We start from the raw sequence: 17,123 nt of genomic DNA on the forward strand, positions 1-17,123 counted from the left end.
ACTTCCAACGCAACTCTGCTCACCACGTAAAGAAATACTCATCAAGCCCCTGCATAAATGGCAACACTAATAGTATTAGCTACCATAGTTAAAGCTATGAATAATTATTATTTTCTCAAGGTAATAAATTGGCAATGCCAGTCTCCGTGGGAAGTTGGATGTCTGTCCCGCCTGTACCCTGTCCACATGAAGATCAGAGCAAAGCATCAGCCTCTTTAAGTACGCCTGTAAGCGATCAATATAGTGCGACTAGTAATCAATATACCCATAGTAAATAAACCTCCACACATTTCGCTTCCAAGAATGAGCAAAGCTATTATAGTAAAGAATAGCCACCCGCGGCCGAAGATATCCCCTATTCGAGCGTAAAGGAGTAGAATGGCAACAAAGGAGAGTAAGAAAAGCATTCGGTATCTATCTGTATAGGTCCCCACCCATGGTCAGTAATGCACTAGTAATAATGGTTTCTTCGAGAGACAACATAAGCCCAGTAATAGTCAAAGATCCCATGATATCCCAGAAGCGTGGAAGGCGCTTTACACCCTCGTTGAAAATGGCGTTGGCATCTTCGCCTCCGCGTTTATTAATTTCTATTTCGTTTCGTTTAAATTTGCTCGTCGTCGTAAGTAATCAAACTATTAAATGTAGGGCTGAAGGGAGGCGACGACATCTTGTAAATAAGCATGTGACACATAGAGTATTACAAAGGCACGTATAGATATTTCTCGACATCAAAGAGCCTTTCGTAAGCCTGTTCATATGAATCATATTTAGGTAGCTATGAGGGCATAATTGCCTACCTATTATATGACTACCATTCGCGCGAAACATGATATCAATATGTTCAAGCACATGTTCGCACAAGATTAGGGCATGCTAATATTTCTAGTTTTTCTTGGGTTAGGTAGCTAAAATGATCTTGCGTACTTTCCGTCTAGGGACCGGAAGAAAGAGACGGAAGACGTCGGGAAAGGAGCCGTAGTTGCTGCTGACCTAATGCGGTTCAGGTAAAAGTTACGATGGGGAAAGTGGCGAGGACTTCTAAAGGGACAGAAACAATTTCCTGAATACTTAATATGCAATGGATATATTACAACTATCTAAAGAACGTTTTCAGAACATCTTTTAATTATAGGTACCCTTACCAAAACTTGGAAATTCTATCTGGTGCGCTATTGAGACGTATAGTATTCTAGCCGACTTTCGACTGTACGTTACGGTACTTCAATTGCTCTGCTCGTTCCAGAGGCTTGATAAAGTAACAGGTAATAGGGGGAAAAAGAGATCTTGCGTTTTTCATAATTTCTTATTCACTACTGCCCAAGTGTTTAAATTTATCATGATTTATGTAGTCCTTAACATCACCTAGGCCAAGCCTATTGAATTTACGCCAGTTTAACCTGCACTCAGCATTACATACGTTGATTTTGGATATCTATAAGCAGCACCCCGAGGATGAAACCATATGGCCGGCCTAAATACTAGAAAATGCTCGGGAATCAGAAATAAGCCAGTTTATCATCTATGCAGAGGCCAAAAACTTCGTTACATATGGGATACTAAAGTACCGAAGTGTCGTAGGTACACAAGATCGGACGCAGTACGCACTGTGGCACCACACATACCCTCTATCGACTGCCGGGAGGTCTTCACAAATCCTGGCCTCTAACTGGATCGGCCTTTTGTACCGGCAATTCAACTCAGGGGCGTAACGGAACAGGTAATATATCTTGCGGTAGAAGGAATTTCACGTCGAATACTTGGGATGGTGTTATAATTCAGCCTGCCCTTGGATTCTTTAGTAGACTCCGTTATGTATATACACGAGCTATTCGTATTCATCGTGGGGTGTAAGGCAGAGATCGGAAGTTCGACGATTTATATTAAGTCATATCCGTATTTTCTATTGATAGGTTTGATGAGAAGTATTATTCCTTCGTAGTGCAAATCGGTGTACCTTCAAAATAGCAGAAACCGAACATAGAAATTAGCCAGCAATTATATGCGCGAATGGATAAGGTATTTCGTCAGGCCCTTCTTTGATCCAGTATCCAGATTCAACCCCCTCTTCGTTTTCAGATTCTCGCAGAGGTGCGAGTGGCCGCCAGACACGATCAGACACATTCCCAGGCCCAGATTCAAACTTGTACCCTTGTCTAATACCATGCTCTCGCTGAGGCCAGAATATATTAGCGGGTACCGCAATGCTGCATTCCTGCAACTGCGGACCAAGATTCCTTACCATTTCATCCATAACTTCTAGAACACTGGTCTCCAACTCCCCTATACAATTATCAGGACTAATTGCTGGTGGCTTCCAAGAACCACCAAGACAAATATAGAGCTTCCTCAACCCAGAAAAAGAATTTGGAACCGCACGCACTAAAGCGGTAAGATGATCCCAGCCTGACGCCGCGTTTGCATGTAAGTTGAGTTGCCACATCATCTCTACTGAGGTAATCATGGCCCGGTGTTCAGCTCTAATTAAACCAGGGAAGGCATGAATCATATCGCCGTTAGAGATATGAAAGTTGTTGGTAGAGTAGAGGATTTCAATGCCCTCTGTATATCTAAACCCAAAATAGAGTGTAAGCTACCTTGCCAGGTTTGAAACAAACTCCGAATGGGTATCGAACAGCGCATGAAGATTAAAGACTTACGCTTGTCTACAAGCTAGAAGCCATCCCATAACGCCTATAAAGCATTTATACGGGAATTCTCCGCGCCATCCACGACAAGATGCAGCGGTACCGCCAAGGCAGATGTCAGTATATGGCTCTGAACTGCTGCCCATCCCACGTACGCGAAGTTCAGTATCGCGATGACATACGCAGCTGAACCACCTCCAGGCCTTAGGACGTGTTGTATCTCGCTTTGAGCGGCGGGCCTGTCCGGGATCGGTACCACAATGACTACGTTGCTTCTGCGCTTCCTCGTCGGATAAATAAACCACAGGGTGGTCGAAACAAAGATCTAGATGCACAGTACGATTCCCAAAAGCCTCGATGAGAATCATCCGGCGCACCTCAGCTGGTATGCGCTGAAAAAAAGAGCTAATAGCCATAGATGCCATGACACATTCGTAAGAAGGAGACGGCGTTAATATAAAGGCCCGCTTGCTTGGAAGTACTGGTATTATAGTCGGGTCTTCTAATGGATTCTGTTACGTTTTCCTGTAATGTGGAGTTCCTTTACTCCATCGGAACCGCCCACTGGGTTTGTTGACCACCATTATCGTTCTTTATGCAACCCGCTTTGTGTTACCTTGGGATTCGAAATTCGAAAAATATTGAAATGACGCGACAATATGTCATCTTCCTTTTATTGCATAGCAACGTTAAACTAACCCCATGGATCTATATTAATATATACCGTAGTAGCTTGGGGATGTTTATAGGTTATCATTATGTTAATCAGAACCTCCCCTTAAGGCATTGCCGCTTATAAGATAGTACTTAGATAAGGTACGACTGTGGCACGTAACTTTAAGGATGAAGTATTTATCGACTTCAGGTCTTCAATCATTAACGTATTATATAATCCAAGCTAGACTGATGAATCCTTTCTCACTAGGTACCTACGTAATCATATAACTAACACTTTGAAGGTTAGCAAGTATAAGTATAAAGCATTTACGAAAGGGTTAAATGTTCATTTTTTTAATATACAATTGAAAACACTTATATTAAAACAGTTAAATAAAGGAGCATTTTAATTTTTCATAACTAATCGTGAAAACCAAACTTGTAGAAAACAATAGAATTTTGTAAATATTTCAGCAAAGTTTTACATTTATTTTTCGTTTACATCCGTACGTTTAAGAAGGTTTAATTCTTGTATCTCCCATTTTTTACAAGTATTACAATCTTCAAGCTACTCCCATCATATTAACACCAAAGTTTCATATGGATCTATGACCGACAACATTCCTAGCTACTTGAAAGCACTGCTTGCTCGATGTTTATCTCGACGGAATAATGTTACATGATGTCTCGAATGTTTTAGCCAATCAAAGCCGATTATCCTCAATTTTGAATGGATACTAACTACTATGAAGCTATTTATACCCTTGCAAAAACCCCTTTTAATGAAATTCCTAGTGTTAAGCCCTTAAATATCAACTTAACCCTTTGATGGCTTACCAAGGCTATCAAACCGCACTGATATATCCGGTAGCCCGAAACCCTATTAAGAGCTTCTCAAGTCTTTATCAACGCTTATTATCACATGCTGATCACACAGGAGCGATTCAGGGGTTGGGGAAGCTTCAGGGCGTCGGCAGTCAATCTAGACCTTGTGTTGGTGGGTGACCAATTCAAGCAAAACTGTAAAAGTCACCAGTAGTAACATCGGTCCAATTCTCGACTTTCTCTGGATTAATGTAACGTTTGTTTTTCTTGGTAGTAACGCTGATGACAGATAGGAGAAGTGTCTGAGGATTATTATTTGCCCGAAAAATTGATGAAGCTTCTATTTACAATTATGGAGTAGTAAATGTTCCAACCATCTCTATGGATCTTGTTATAGCCATTGAATACTTGGTTGGAATTGTGTACTCAGAATTGCTTGAGCTCCATCCAAGTCAAGTCTGAACAACTTTTTAGCATTTCCAAACGCAAACATGTCCAATTCTTCGTTCGAGAGCGAACTCTCTTCTGCTAGCTTCTGGAGATACTTTCACCCCTCAATACTCTTACCGAATGGTGTGTTGATATTATATAAGATTCGGTCCTTCCTTGTTGTCTTCAAGACCATTTCCAGAGTTCTAATGCTGAATATCCCGCTCGAAGTTACCCATATATTCCTGTCCCAGACGTCACGGAATGGTTCCAACCCGTTCTTTTCATAGAAACCGATCGAATCCACCCTTTCGATCATTATGGGGAGCAACTCGCCCATATGCCCGATTATAATCTTTAACCGGGAAAATCGGGCGAATAGACCTGCGAAGTAGAGTTTGAGAACGTGGATCCCGACGTCCTGATGCCAACCCCATCTGCCCGTTACCAGCCCTTGCGCAATGACAGGGGAGTAGTTGCCGTTATAAAGCCCTTTCTGCACAAACTCTGGGGGTAGTGCTGGATGAATATAGATGGGCACATTGAGACGTTCAGCTGTCTCAAAAACAGGCCAGAATCTCTCATTGTCATGGCGAGTCATGTCCCCTAGATGGCCATCAATCATGGCACCGAAAAATCCCAACTCCTTCACTGTTCGTTCTAGCTCTGCAGCTGCAGCTCGCGGGTGCGCCATAGGAAAGGCAGCGAAGCCACCCAAGCGACTGGAGTTCTTCCTAATAGCTTCGGCCATCTCATCATTTGCCTTTCGAGTGCCCTCTGGGCGTTCTTGGTCGTCCCTTCACGTCCACATTTGGATCAACATATCTGTTTGGAGATTATTCAATGACGGGACGGAGATACGATAATGTCTGGAACACGAGGGGCCGACCTACCCAGTTTGCGCTTCCCCTTTTCCACATGACCATTACGGTTTGTATGCCCATGAACGAACACACCACACCTGAAATCTGCCTATTCCCACCCTATTGGCGAGATACAACCTGGGTCCAACATCGTTGTAGCTTGAAGCTGTGGAAATCCTTATCACCGAATCCCTTACCCCAATTCCGATCCAGCATATTTATATCAAGGTAAAGCGACTATGATTCGTAATCACGGGCGGAAATCCGTGTTTTAAAAACCGCCAATTATAAGCTAAATACCGGGACCGTAGGCTTATTCGACCGAGATTTCTAATACAATATCTGTCCAAACTCATAGCAGTTATGATTGACCTATATAGCTGTGTTGAAATACACACCCCCACTGGCTGGGTAAAATGGAAGGCTCTCAATAAACCAAAGTTGACTATATAAAATAGTGTTAGGATCCTAGATGAGACATCTAGAATAAACGATACTTTTAATATGCATAGCTGTAGGCTCCTGTCACTAGCTTAGAGTTCCTCGCGGAGTAACGAAGTCGTTTCCATACTTCTTGGTTCGCCTAGCGCTACGCTTCCAATGATATCACCTGGTAATGATAGAAATATAGCTGACTATAAGTTCGCAACAGGATATTAGCATTATAGAGACCTCATTATAAGTGCTAGGATTTCAGTCCAAATGATAATTATTAGATCTTCAGATTAGAATATTAGAGACACGGAGCCTGAAGCAGTATCAGTAATTGAGCGTTAAATATGATGATACTTTTGGTCTAACATTTTCCTTTTTTGAGTTTTTTCTTCTGAGTAAGTTTAATACCCCTTTAAATGGTTCTTAATTTAATTTGAACTGTTAATAATATTAGTTAATAGTAACCACCTCGTAATAACCTATCGGTATTTAAATTTAATCTATAGTCACTTACCCATATAGGATTTAACAACAAGGAACTAGAGTTGGAAACCAAAATTGAGTTGGAAAAAAATTCAATACATTCGGTGGCCTGCATGACTTTAGTACTCTTAAAGCACTGAGGACGTATGCGAATATCGGCAGCCTTGTGTACAGTCAGACTAGCGATGCAAAGTGGTGACACTTGACGCGCGTATCGACCTAGACAGTGTGATCTAGCATGGGAAATTTCTCCAGATTGCCTCAGGAGATATTGAATCTACGGGTATGTAAATTGATTGGTTGGCTAGAGTTTGACCCAAGGCTTTGGTGCTTGTTTGCATATGCCGATGAGTCTGAGAAGAATGTAAGAGTCATGACAGAACTGATAGCTCCTTCATACTAATCGGATTTGTAGACTTTTTGAGGTATGAACTTATTTGGGTGTTAATATGGGCACGAGAGGTGTCGTTGAGGAAGATGAGGTTTTGGTGTGTATATTAATACTTAAAATCATAGAGGCCAGTCGAGGAGTTGGAAAAGGAGATTAGATGTACCTAAGTACCTACATTGAAGCTATCGGCCGAAAAAGTAATCCGTCCACGAGATATGTATAGGGAAGGAAAGCACGAGCCACGTGGGGGTTAAGAACCTTAACAGCCGAGGGACAAAACGCCAAGACTTTTGTATGACGGCCTTTTCGTTTTCTTCGGCCGTGAAAAATTGAAACCCGGTCAATTTTCAAACACATGACACGAGCCTATCATTTATAGCATTCCTACTTACTGCGCCGACCGAATGCTTATCGCTACATATACATATACCATAGGTACATATATGATATATCCATACATCGATCAGTTTTAAACTGTACGGTCATCGTTGTTCCATGTTTGCGACATCCGCCCAAGTTCGGTTTATTCGGTTTACAAGGCTAGAGCCACGACCCGAATCGAAGCAACGAGAAAAATTACAATGCGGCGGAGCACAGCTCTGTTGCATCAAGACATTTCAATCTGGATTCGGTAGCGCTTCTCACTTCCTTCATCACCACCATCCCATCCTCCACTACCCGTGAATCTAGAAGGGACAAGCAACTCCATTCCTTCTTTTGGCCTTTGCGATTCTACGACTTGCGACAGATCTTTACTGGTATCATCTCCTCCCCACCTCTTCCTGACTTTCCATATAACATGTCTTTTCGCGGCAAACCTATCATCCCTGCAACACCCCGTGTTATATCACCAAGCCCTACACCATCCGAAACTCGAGATACTTCTCAAGATTCCTACCTCGGCCCGGTTACGCGCTCGGCTGCTAGGCGTCGACAGGCCGGTGGTGCTGCGCTACAACAGCAACCCCTCCGCGAAGATGTCGACGAAGATTCAGATCCGGAGCTCCGGAGGGCCCGGACAAGATCTCGAAGCCCCATAAAACCTCGCAAAGTGGGTAGTCTCACATCAACGAAGACTCCTCGCGCTACTAGATCGAAACAGAAACAGAAACAGAAACAGAAAGAAGAAGAAGAGGTAGAGGACGTCAAATTTAAAGAAGAGGTTAAGGGAGAAGTCAAGGAGGAAACCTCTAATGGTCATCTAGCACTACCAACACCCACCATATCCGGATGGGATTGGCGAGACTTCAGCCGGAGTCCAAGTCCTCTAGGCCTCATTCCGATACATCGGCATTTCAAAATATTCATTCATAAGCATGAGGTACCGAGGAAAGCGCTGCATGTATCCATCGGGTTTCTCGTCTACTGGCTATATGTCAGTGGCACGCAGACCTCGGCAGTCACACCCTTTTTGATGGGGGCTCTGGTCCCTATTGCGGCCACGGATTATCTACGTCATAAAAATGCTTCTTTGAACCGCTTCTATGTTAAGTGCCTTGGTGCCTTGATGCGCGAAACTGAATATTCCGGCTGGAACGGCGTCGTCTTTTATTTGCTCGGTGCATGGACGGTTCTTCACTTCTTTCCTAAAGATGTCGCCGTGGTAGCTGTTATGCTCTTAAGCTGGTGCGACGCTGCTGCCAGTACCTTTGGCCGGCTTTACGGGAGGTACACGCCGAGAATCCGGCGGGGCAAGTCCTTGGCCGGGTCTTCAGCTGCATTTCTGGTTGGAGTGGCTACGGCTGGCTGGTTCTGGGGTTGGCTTGCACCAAGAACTGGCCCCTTTCCCGGGGACGAACAGTATCCTTTTATGTTCAAAGGCATATTGCAACTCCCTACGTTTATCTCGAACGCGCTCAGTCTTCCCAACTCTCAGAGCGTTGTTGGTGGTCCAGTTGCTGTTGTATTGCTGAGTTTGTGGTCGGGTCTGACTGCGGCATGTAGTGAAGTGGTAGACCTTTTTGGTTTGGATGATAATCTTACAATTCCCGTGCTCAGCGGCATCGGGATCTGGGGTTTCCTCAAGGTTTTTGGGTAAACAAAAAATTGATAAGACAGAGGCTCTTTTTACAAGACTCAGGGCGCGTAATGGATTCGGCGTTAGGGGAAGGGGAGGGGAATCGGCAGGTACAGGTTTGAGGTTAGCTTGGGTAGACGGGTTATGACTAGATATTACGGGCAATGGGTATGGGAAGGCTTACTCACCTCACATTGCTTTAACACTTCTCTGGCTCGCCTATATAATCTCTTAGTCCGGGAACATCGAAGCCTGGAAAAATCGTATAATCCCTGATACACATAGTTATGTAAAGTTTTCCAGGTGCGGGTTTCTAATTACAACAAAATAAAAACAAAGACAAGAGAGTTTGACATCGGCGCAAGGGGTAGCTATTACGGCTGAAGACACAGGCGTATCCTGCAAGTTTGCCATGGGCGTTGACTAGATCTGTAGTGGCCGGGTTACGGGATGTTGTGCATGTCTTGGGTTTGGTATAAAAAAGGACAATGGAGAAGAGTAACGCAGGCCCTACGAACGTGGTCGCTGATTCTATTTACCTCCGACTTACACCGCATGAACCTCTGACGAACTGATACTCAAGGTGTCAAAAGGTTATCGTTAATTTTCATGGTCTTAGTAACTTACCATGTACGAGAAACATGGACTAGGGAGGGCTCTCTGTACTGTATGAGTCTGACTGGCTCATTTCAACATGGGGGGCTATCAAGTACGCGAAGAAACTCATAGTAATGAAATCCGCCACTTTAAGACGCAATCGTCCTCCAAAGCTGCCGTCAAGGCATACTCGGCTTCATCTTCTGCCCTATGAGAGAATGCCCCATCATCATCGGAGCGCAAGTCCTGCTTGACTGCACACTAATCTAGCTAGGTAGGGTACATTCGCGGGCCAAACAATCAATATAATCCACATAATCTGTGCCGCCCCTCCACATGTGTCTTCCTTCTGTCTTGTCCCACAACCATCGCTGCTCATGGATTTTGATGATACCTTCTCATATGTATCCCGATCACTGATCGGATCACTGATCGGTCCGTTGGTAACTCGGATTCGTGTAGGCCTTGGGTCCGTGATGAGTTGTCTCATGGTTGAGGTAGTATCTTATCCCCGACCCTGCATAGTTAGAACTTGTGATACGCCATTGCGCCTCACATCTTGTACAACCAGCTACTTTTCTTTCTACGGTTATTTTGCTGAAGGGAATGCCATCATTTCTTGAAATAGCTAGTCCTACTTCGAATGCGTAGAAGCTAACAAAAGACAACCAAAAATCACTTTCACCGTTCGACTAGGACCCATCTACCGGACTCAACGGAGCTACAAGGTAACTAATTAGTGGAACTAGTTTAATATTGGATGGACCCAACGTCTTGGGATGCTCCCTGCAACTAGTCTGATGTTGATAATCCCGAAGGCATTCGCATGCCGTGAAAGTCACGCCTCCCCACACCCTCACAAGTCGGTGCACCTGTCATTATAGACTAGATCATCTAGATTCCAGCCTATGATACGATTAGCTTCTTCGCCAAAGCCGCTCTATCATGAATCTAGAAAGATTGGCCCTTGTCTGACCCTGTTTTGCTTCTTATTATAATTGAGGCCGATTCTCGTCTTATAAGGTACCCAGTCTATGCCCGAGAGATGTATGAGCGCTAAAACGCACGTGTACTGATATGCATAAGTACACCGGATTCGACTTGTGGTCTTGGACGCGTATTTATGTTTTCCTTGAAATCATCTTGCTGGTAAAGTACTTTTCCGGTCATCATGTAATACATAGCATACGGCTTGTTAACCCCGATTTTACACATCACAATAAACATAGTCCCTGCTGCATACACCTTTGACACTTACTCGTTAAAAAAAAAACCACCCAAGAATTAAACCGTCGGGCAACTCCAGTTTGTTTCGTAAGACGATATCGATCAACGGAATCTAACCCAAAGAGGCGAATTGCTGTTTTCTTTCGCATCAGGATATCAGTGCCAACGCATCATGCCTCATTGTGCATGTATGTACACTCCGCCCCAGCTCATAGCTACTGCAACCAACCACTTACACCGAAGCTTACCTATACCTTCCGCCGTACTATATTATGTTCTAGAAGAAGAAGAAGAAAAACTTCGGCGAGATGAGTATAAGTGATATATCCTGCATCCATTTGCATTTAATCAGCCTCTGTCTCAAATCAAACAGCCGACTTCCGAGACCACGAGTTTCTTCAACACACCATCTATGAATACATGTTGTTGCGGACACGTTATGTACGCCAAGACTCTTCTTGAAAGCCAAGGGTGGTGGGGCAGAACGTTTTTCTCTATTTTCTTCCCACCTCCAATGGCTTATGATGGCTGTAATGGAGGGGCAAGTCCAGGGCCAGCGGAGTCTTCCCCCTTTCACTACCAAGGAAAACGTAATTCCTATCCATGGACCCGTTACTATTCCCCTTACCCTTCTAGGTCTTTCCCATTGCAGAACATCCTGAATTTCTGACCAATGAGAAATTCAAATTTGCATTTTTCATAAATTCTTTTCTCAAAAAGACGAACGAGCCATACAAAACCACGCAGGACGTTCCCAATACAGAACGACAGGGTTGCTTCAGAACGTATTTCTTGCATGCTCGCCCCTGGTTCCGGGGAACAGGTATGTATATACCTATGAAGACAAGCGCGTCCATACTTGTAAATGTATAAACGAATGAGTAAAAAAAAGAACGAAGGGGGCTAGAAAGTATAAATAAATGAATTGAACAAAATAAAAATTAAATAGATAGGTTTCCCCAAAATGACGCTCTCAATTCATTCGGCTGGCTCCAGGCTTGACAACACATCATCACACAAAATGCCCGATCTTGCTGCACTTCTGCCTGACTGACCAGTAGCGAGCAACGTTGACATTATTCCAACGTCTGCTTTTCTGACGGCACCACTCTTGCTTCCCTCCTTTACTATGTTCTTGTCCTGATACTTAGGTTTTCTTTTTCCCTCCTTAATTCCCACCCCAGGATAAAAAAACTAGCAATAAACTTTGACCAACGATCCGTCAGCCTAAAGCTGCAACATCTCCCAAGGTGCAGATGCAATCCGCTTCCTACTACTACCACCACCCCCTACCTAGGTACCTAACATAACCAGTCTCCTCCCGGCCAGTCTACTCTTTCGAATCACAGATGGGCTCGGCGATAAAATCTGTCGCTGCTTTTGTGGACAAGTACTACGCGTTAGCGTTAGTGCGTTTGTTCGCGAGGGCCGTCCGTCTCTCCTAATAGGGCTTAGGGGGGCAGGGCACCACCCGGCTGAGCGGTCTGCGTATCTACATTTATCTATATAGACCAAGAACATCACCAGAAAAAAAAATCATCCCATTGCTCTAACGGCTACCCGTTTATCTATATGTTGCCACCTAATGGATACGACGGTAGATACTTTGGCTTGTATATGCTATGTCTAATCCTGAAGGGTAACATATACGCTTGCCCCCCTCCGGGGTCTTTAAGAGCCTTCTCGGTATATAGAGTCCTAATGTCCCGATTCCCTTCTGTACCGCGCATTCGATAGTCTATCTCCCGGAAGCATCATTTTCGTTATACTTACTAGTCCGTTGGCTTACTTGAGGCTAAAGAAAAAAAAGAGAAAAAAAAGAAACTACTAATTACATACGTATAGTACATAAGCATGTTACTTACATGTAGGTATGTAGAGGACTATCATCGGGTCTAGGCCCCTCGTCGTTCCCGTTAGACCTGGAAGATAACTTGACCGATATATCTCGTTTTCTTACGTCTGTCTACCATGATGATATCCTTAATCATCCTTTCGTCTCCCGTCTCCATCCTATCCCCCATCCGCAGGAAGCCGGTTGGTCCCGTCTATCATCCTGCAACCGCTTCCCCGATCTTCCCTCTTCCTGTCTGCCTCCACATTGCATGTACTGTACCCACGCCTGCATACGTGCGTTTATTTCTCTGCTTACATATATTGGACGACGACCATCGTACATATCAGACATAGGCGCCGAAGCTCTGTACTGCCCGAGCTATCGGCTAGTCAGCCTAACTCCCCCCTGCCTGCAGCAAGTGGCGTGTCTTCCAGATACTCCTGCATCTGATATCTCCACTCCCCTCCAGCAAGCTACCTGTTCAAGCTTTGCTGTCCCATCCGAGGAAGGCCTTCCCTGTCGTATCCTGTGCCCCCACAGTATCTCGTTCCTGACTGGAAGTGATAATCGCCCCTTCTCGGCACATGCCAGAAGGAAAAAAGTGAAAGCTCCAAACATCGTTCCTTTTCGAACGAATTTTATACTATAAACGGTGACCGAGAGCACAGTTGTGCCAAATTGATATCAAATTCCTAGGTACCTAAGTTATATATTATTGCCTCCGTCTAAGCTATTTGAAATATGCACACACCCCGTGGAGACCTACCCACATACAACATGAACATGGCCAGATTAACTATCTCGTCATGCATGTATGCCTTTTTTTGTATCGTCTCGCTATTTTATCGTATTACCTATCTTACCTAGCCAGTCCCCCACAAGCTTTCTTCAATCCATCCTATGTGAGTGGCCTACTCACCTAGGATGGTGTTAAGGTAATCCGCTACGTCGGTAAGCGAAGGCATATAGACAAGCAGAGGGAAGTATGTACGTATATATCTCATTACCGGTAAGGATCAGGGCTCGGCAAAAGGGGGGTACGAATACTAGACTCCAATACTATAGTTCGTTTATGCCAATGGATCGTAGTACCTTACGTACACTCTTAGTCTTGTGTGTACTTGTCTGCTCTCTGTATCTGTCTGACATTTGGGGAGCTAACGCCCTTGCCTCTCCGTTCCCTGTCCTCTCTTGGTCCAACGATATATCCTATATTGAGCGGGGTCACGGAGAACTATTCTCGATCGACGAATTGAGTCATCGAGACTTATCCCTATAGACGGGACTATAGATGGCCCGTTCTCGTTATGCCATCGAGCTGGGCAAGTCCTTCTAAAGGTGAGGAGAAAAAAGTATAAAAGGGGGTGTTGTTGACGGGTTGAGCTTGTCTTCTTCTTCTTCCTTCTTCCTTTCTTTCAAACCACCTCAAACTTCAAAGTTCTATCTATTTTGATTGCTTGCCTATTCAGAAGCTTCCTTCTACCACTGTCCTTGTTGGTTAAGACCTTACTCTGTTCTTGACTCACCCCATACACCCACACACCCACACACCCACATACCCACATACACCTCATACAAACAAAGGACTCCTAGGAGTCTCGCACAGGGTCACATACTCACACCCTGTCTCGCAACCCCATTACAATCAATTCGTTCCCGTATTCCTTCTAAGAGGTTCCATTGCTATCACCAATTGGCACTTAGCTACCATGGCATCCTACAGCACGCAATACTACACCGCCGCGGCGGTACCCATTCCCAGCAAAGCAGACCAGTACCATCAGTACCAGAGCGGTGGTAGCAACTACTCTGTATCTCCGTCTGAGGATGACCAGCGCGAGCGTGACGCCTCCGTCACCTCTGGTGTACCTTCCTACGGCAACAGCAGCAACGCCGCGAGTTATGCTACCAGCTACACTAGTGGCGACTACGGCGATGGAACACAGAGCGGCGGCTCTGTCAACGGCGTTGACTTCAACGAGTACATGCAAAACCGCTTTGACGAGTCCTTCGACCCCATCCCGCTAGATCGCAGCTTGGCTCGCCAGGCCCAGACGTAAGTTCTAGATCCTAACGTATTCTACTCTTTCAATTTCTGCAACTTCGGTCTAGAGCACAGAACGAGCGAGTCTTGGAACCCGAGAAAAGAAATCACACAGAAGAAAATTAGCTGACGGTGACATTCCAATTTAGTTCCGGTCAACTCAACAACAAGCACCGCGAACTTTTAGAAATGCAAGCAAAAGCGCAAGCTCGTCTAGCCAGGTCGCGCGCTCGCTTCCAGCAAGGTCTAAACGACGCGCGGGAAGTCCACGCTGATCTAGAATGGACATCTAAGAAAGTATCGTAAGTAGAAGCCTATTGGATCCACTACTTCCTAGAATCGAGAAGAGAATATTCTGGCTAACAAAACGGTGATACGCAGGTCGCTGAAAAAGAAGGCAGAGAAGCACCACCCCAAGGAGTACCAGAAGGCGCTTGAAATATATCCCTCACCTAACTAGGCATTAAGAAGTAGTCTTTTCTTTTTTTTCTATTCCTGCGTAATCCGCCCGGGAACGTGTTTTTATACCTATACCATGGTTTTCTACACATGTCGTTTACTTTAGCTTTTTAGCGGCTGAATTACGGAATGGGGGTGGGCGGGCTTGCTGTTACCACGCGAGATCTGGGGGTTGGGCATGCAAGATCTGTCGGGATCGTTTCTATCTGCGATCTCCTTATGCACACTCCCCCCCCCCCTAAAAAGATGGCGGAGGAGACGGAAGCTGGTTTGACGCTTGGGCGAGTAGGGCAGCAAAAATAGACGCCTGTCTATCTCTGCTCCTCAAGCTCCGCATGCGCTGACGCACAGCGAGCGGGCCGGCCGGCTTTAGCTGGGAAGGGCTGTTTCACGAGGGTACGAGTTATGATTGGACAACACCGGACGATCTTGGGGGCGTTATGAGCTAAAAGTACATCAACTTTGTCTCTAGCAGGGTAGGGGCTCGTGTGAGCTACGGGATGATGCGCATCTGACCGGTCAAGTAACGCCCGAACTTCGCACAGCTGCAAACTAAGTTTATCTTGAGCTAGGGGCTTAGGGCTAGTGGGCGACAGTACACCGAATTTTCTAGGGACACACTCGGGGGCGTAGCAAAAGAATGTATTCCTAGATAGATCACATAGTCTCTCCAGTCCCCAGCATAGGGATGACACTTGTCCGCTTCGGGACATGGATATTGCCCTTTTTGTAATAAGTCGGTAAGGTCATGGGGGGTGACTGACCTATTTCGGACGGGGGTTTCCTTAAGGCGTCGTATTGGGTTGGTATCGTACTTCTCTTAGACATAGTAATACAGCAATCCACCGTTCGGTGACCTAACTCAGTGCCGTGTATGTACGTCTCAAACACAATGAGCCTTATATCACCCGTCCCATCTTAAGCCAATGAAGGCTGAGGGGCCACAGTAGTTCTTCGACCTGTCATGTAAGATACCGGGTTGAATCCACCACGAAGAGTAACTTGTCGTATGTCGATTATTGTCACGTGATATGGTGACGCCCAAGGATTGCGGACATGCTCAGAATGTATTCCACCTGTGGGGCATTAATATTTTCTAGACTAGAAGTCATGAGAGAGCATGCCATACTATTTCCTCTTCACTTGCCTTTGGTTTAAATAAATATGGTTACTTGGTCGAATTACCCAGACCAAAGCTCAACAAAATTTTCACTTGACCAGTGGTGATGATGCCAACTCATCGTTTAGCTGCCTCCCAGGACATCCAGCTGCCCCTCAGTCCCAAAACCTTGATATGCTCAAGCCGTTCCCAAGGGTTGGTGTTCGAACTCGGGTCATAGTAATCATCCCACCATTTCTTCCCTGGCTCATGCCCCTGACTCTGCCTGGCTTGATAACCGCCACGACCACTATCTCGACTGGTAAAACCTCCGCTGGTACTCGCTGCCGATGGTTTGGCCCCTACAATATGTCCCGGATACTCCCCGGGTGTGGCGTCAATTGTAGTGTCAGATACAGCATCACCCGTTGGACCAACCAAGGCTATATCAGGCGGGCGTGAAGTATCCAAATACTGAGGCCCCGGCTCATCATCACCCGGGTCATTAAGAGGTGAATGTATTCTGCTGTCCGTAATGCTAGCCGCCTTGTCATCTTCAAGGGTGATTTCGTCTTTATTCTTCGATCTAACTCCTAAGGGGATCGCATTGGAACCCGACTTCGCTTCACTGATGTGAAGAGGAATAGAAGCAGAGGTCGACGCAACTACCGCGTCTGCACGAGGGTTGAACTTGCGTCGCTTCGGGTTGGGTTGAGCCCCAAAGCTTGAGAAGCCCATAGCCTGTGCCATAGCTGCGGTAGTGTCCTCGGTTTCTTCCATGATAGACTAATGAATCAAGCTTGCGGTGCGGAGGCTTAGCACGGCTTAGATGCGGTTAGAATGAGGATGGCAGAAGTGATGTAATTGGTGAAATTCGATCAAAATGGGGGAGCCAAAGGAAGGGTATTATTGACAAAATTGTATGAGTTCAGTAGTTTTAGGATTTTCTCTCATAAATCCATAAATCCATAAATCCATAAATCCATAAATCCATAAATCCATAAATAGCTTAGATTGAATAGGGCTTAATAAGACTGGATAATATGAAGTTGTGAATTTTAGAAGCTGGTAAATTTAGCTCCGAGACAAAAGAGACAATAAACCGAGCCTTG

At 45.2% G+C, this 17,123-nt stretch overlaps 6 protein-coding genes across 6 annotated transcripts; 2 read left to right on the plus strand and 4 right to left on the minus strand.

Moving 5' to 3' along the window:
- Positions 1–36: 36 nt before the first annotated feature.
- On the minus strand, positions 37–536 carry F4813DRAFT_371873 (uncharacterized protein). Its single transcript, XM_049244666.1, has one exon. It carries the CDS (start codon positions 405–407, stop codon positions 216–218), a length of 192 nt encoding a protein of 63 aa, XP_049096196.1. The 5' UTR covers positions 408–536; the 3' UTR covers positions 37–215.
- A 945-nt stretch (positions 537–1,481) lies between these two features.
- Positions 1,482–3,312, minus strand: F4813DRAFT_371874 (uncharacterized protein). The gene is made up of 2 exons (XM_049244667.1): positions 2,661–3,312; positions 1,482–2,570 (listed from the first exon to the last, which is right to left on the minus strand). Exons 1-2 carry the CDS (start codon positions 3,071–3,073, stop codon positions 1,988–1,990), a joined length of 996 nt encoding a protein of 331 aa, XP_049096197.1. The 5' UTR covers positions 3,074–3,312; the 3' UTR covers positions 1,482–1,987.
- A 1,208-nt stretch (positions 3,313–4,520) lies between these two features.
- Positions 4,521–6,041, minus strand: F4813DRAFT_217420 (uncharacterized protein). Its single transcript, XM_049239751.1, has one exon. The coding sequence runs from the start codon at positions 5,308–5,310 to the stop codon at positions 4,678–4,680; it is 633 nt and encodes a 210-aa protein (XP_049096198.1). The 5' UTR covers positions 5,311–6,041; the 3' UTR covers positions 4,521–4,677.
- A 748-nt stretch (positions 6,042–6,789) lies between these two features.
- On the plus strand, positions 6,790–8,769 carry F4813DRAFT_382829 (uncharacterized protein; the record flags this gene model as incomplete). Its single annotated transcript, XM_049245859.1, has 2 exons — positions 6,790–6,828; positions 7,276–8,769. 2 exons carry the CDS (start codon positions 6,790–6,792, stop codon positions 8,767–8,769), a joined length of 1,533 nt encoding a protein of 510 aa, XP_049096199.1.
- A 5,043-nt stretch (positions 8,770–13,812) lies between these two features.
- F4813DRAFT_371889 (uncharacterized protein) lies at positions 13,813–15,244 on the plus strand. The gene is made up of 3 exons (XM_049244668.1): positions 13,813–14,465; positions 14,603–14,755; positions 14,835–15,244. Exons 1-3 carry the CDS (start codon positions 14,119–14,121, stop codon positions 14,911–14,913), a joined length of 579 nt encoding a protein of 192 aa, XP_049096200.1. The 5' UTR covers positions 13,813–14,118; the 3' UTR covers positions 14,914–15,244.
- Positions 15,245–15,887: 643 nt separating this feature from the next.
- On the minus strand, positions 15,888–16,930 carry F4813DRAFT_217436 (uncharacterized protein). Its single transcript, XM_049239752.1, has one exon. It carries the CDS (start codon positions 16,789–16,791, stop codon positions 16,150–16,152), a length of 642 nt encoding a protein of 213 aa, XP_049096201.1. The 5' UTR covers positions 16,792–16,930; the 3' UTR covers positions 15,888–16,149.
- Between the last annotated feature and the right edge of the window lie 193 nt (positions 16,931–17,123).

The sequence above is a fragment of the Daldinia decipiens genome (genome assembly GCF_022478715.1).
Source record: "Daldinia decipiens strain CBS 113046 unplaced genomic scaffold F4813scaffold_39, whole genome shotgun sequence".
NCBI lineage: Eukaryota > Fungi > Ascomycota > Sordariomycetes > Xylariales > Hypoxylaceae > Daldinia > Daldinia decipiens.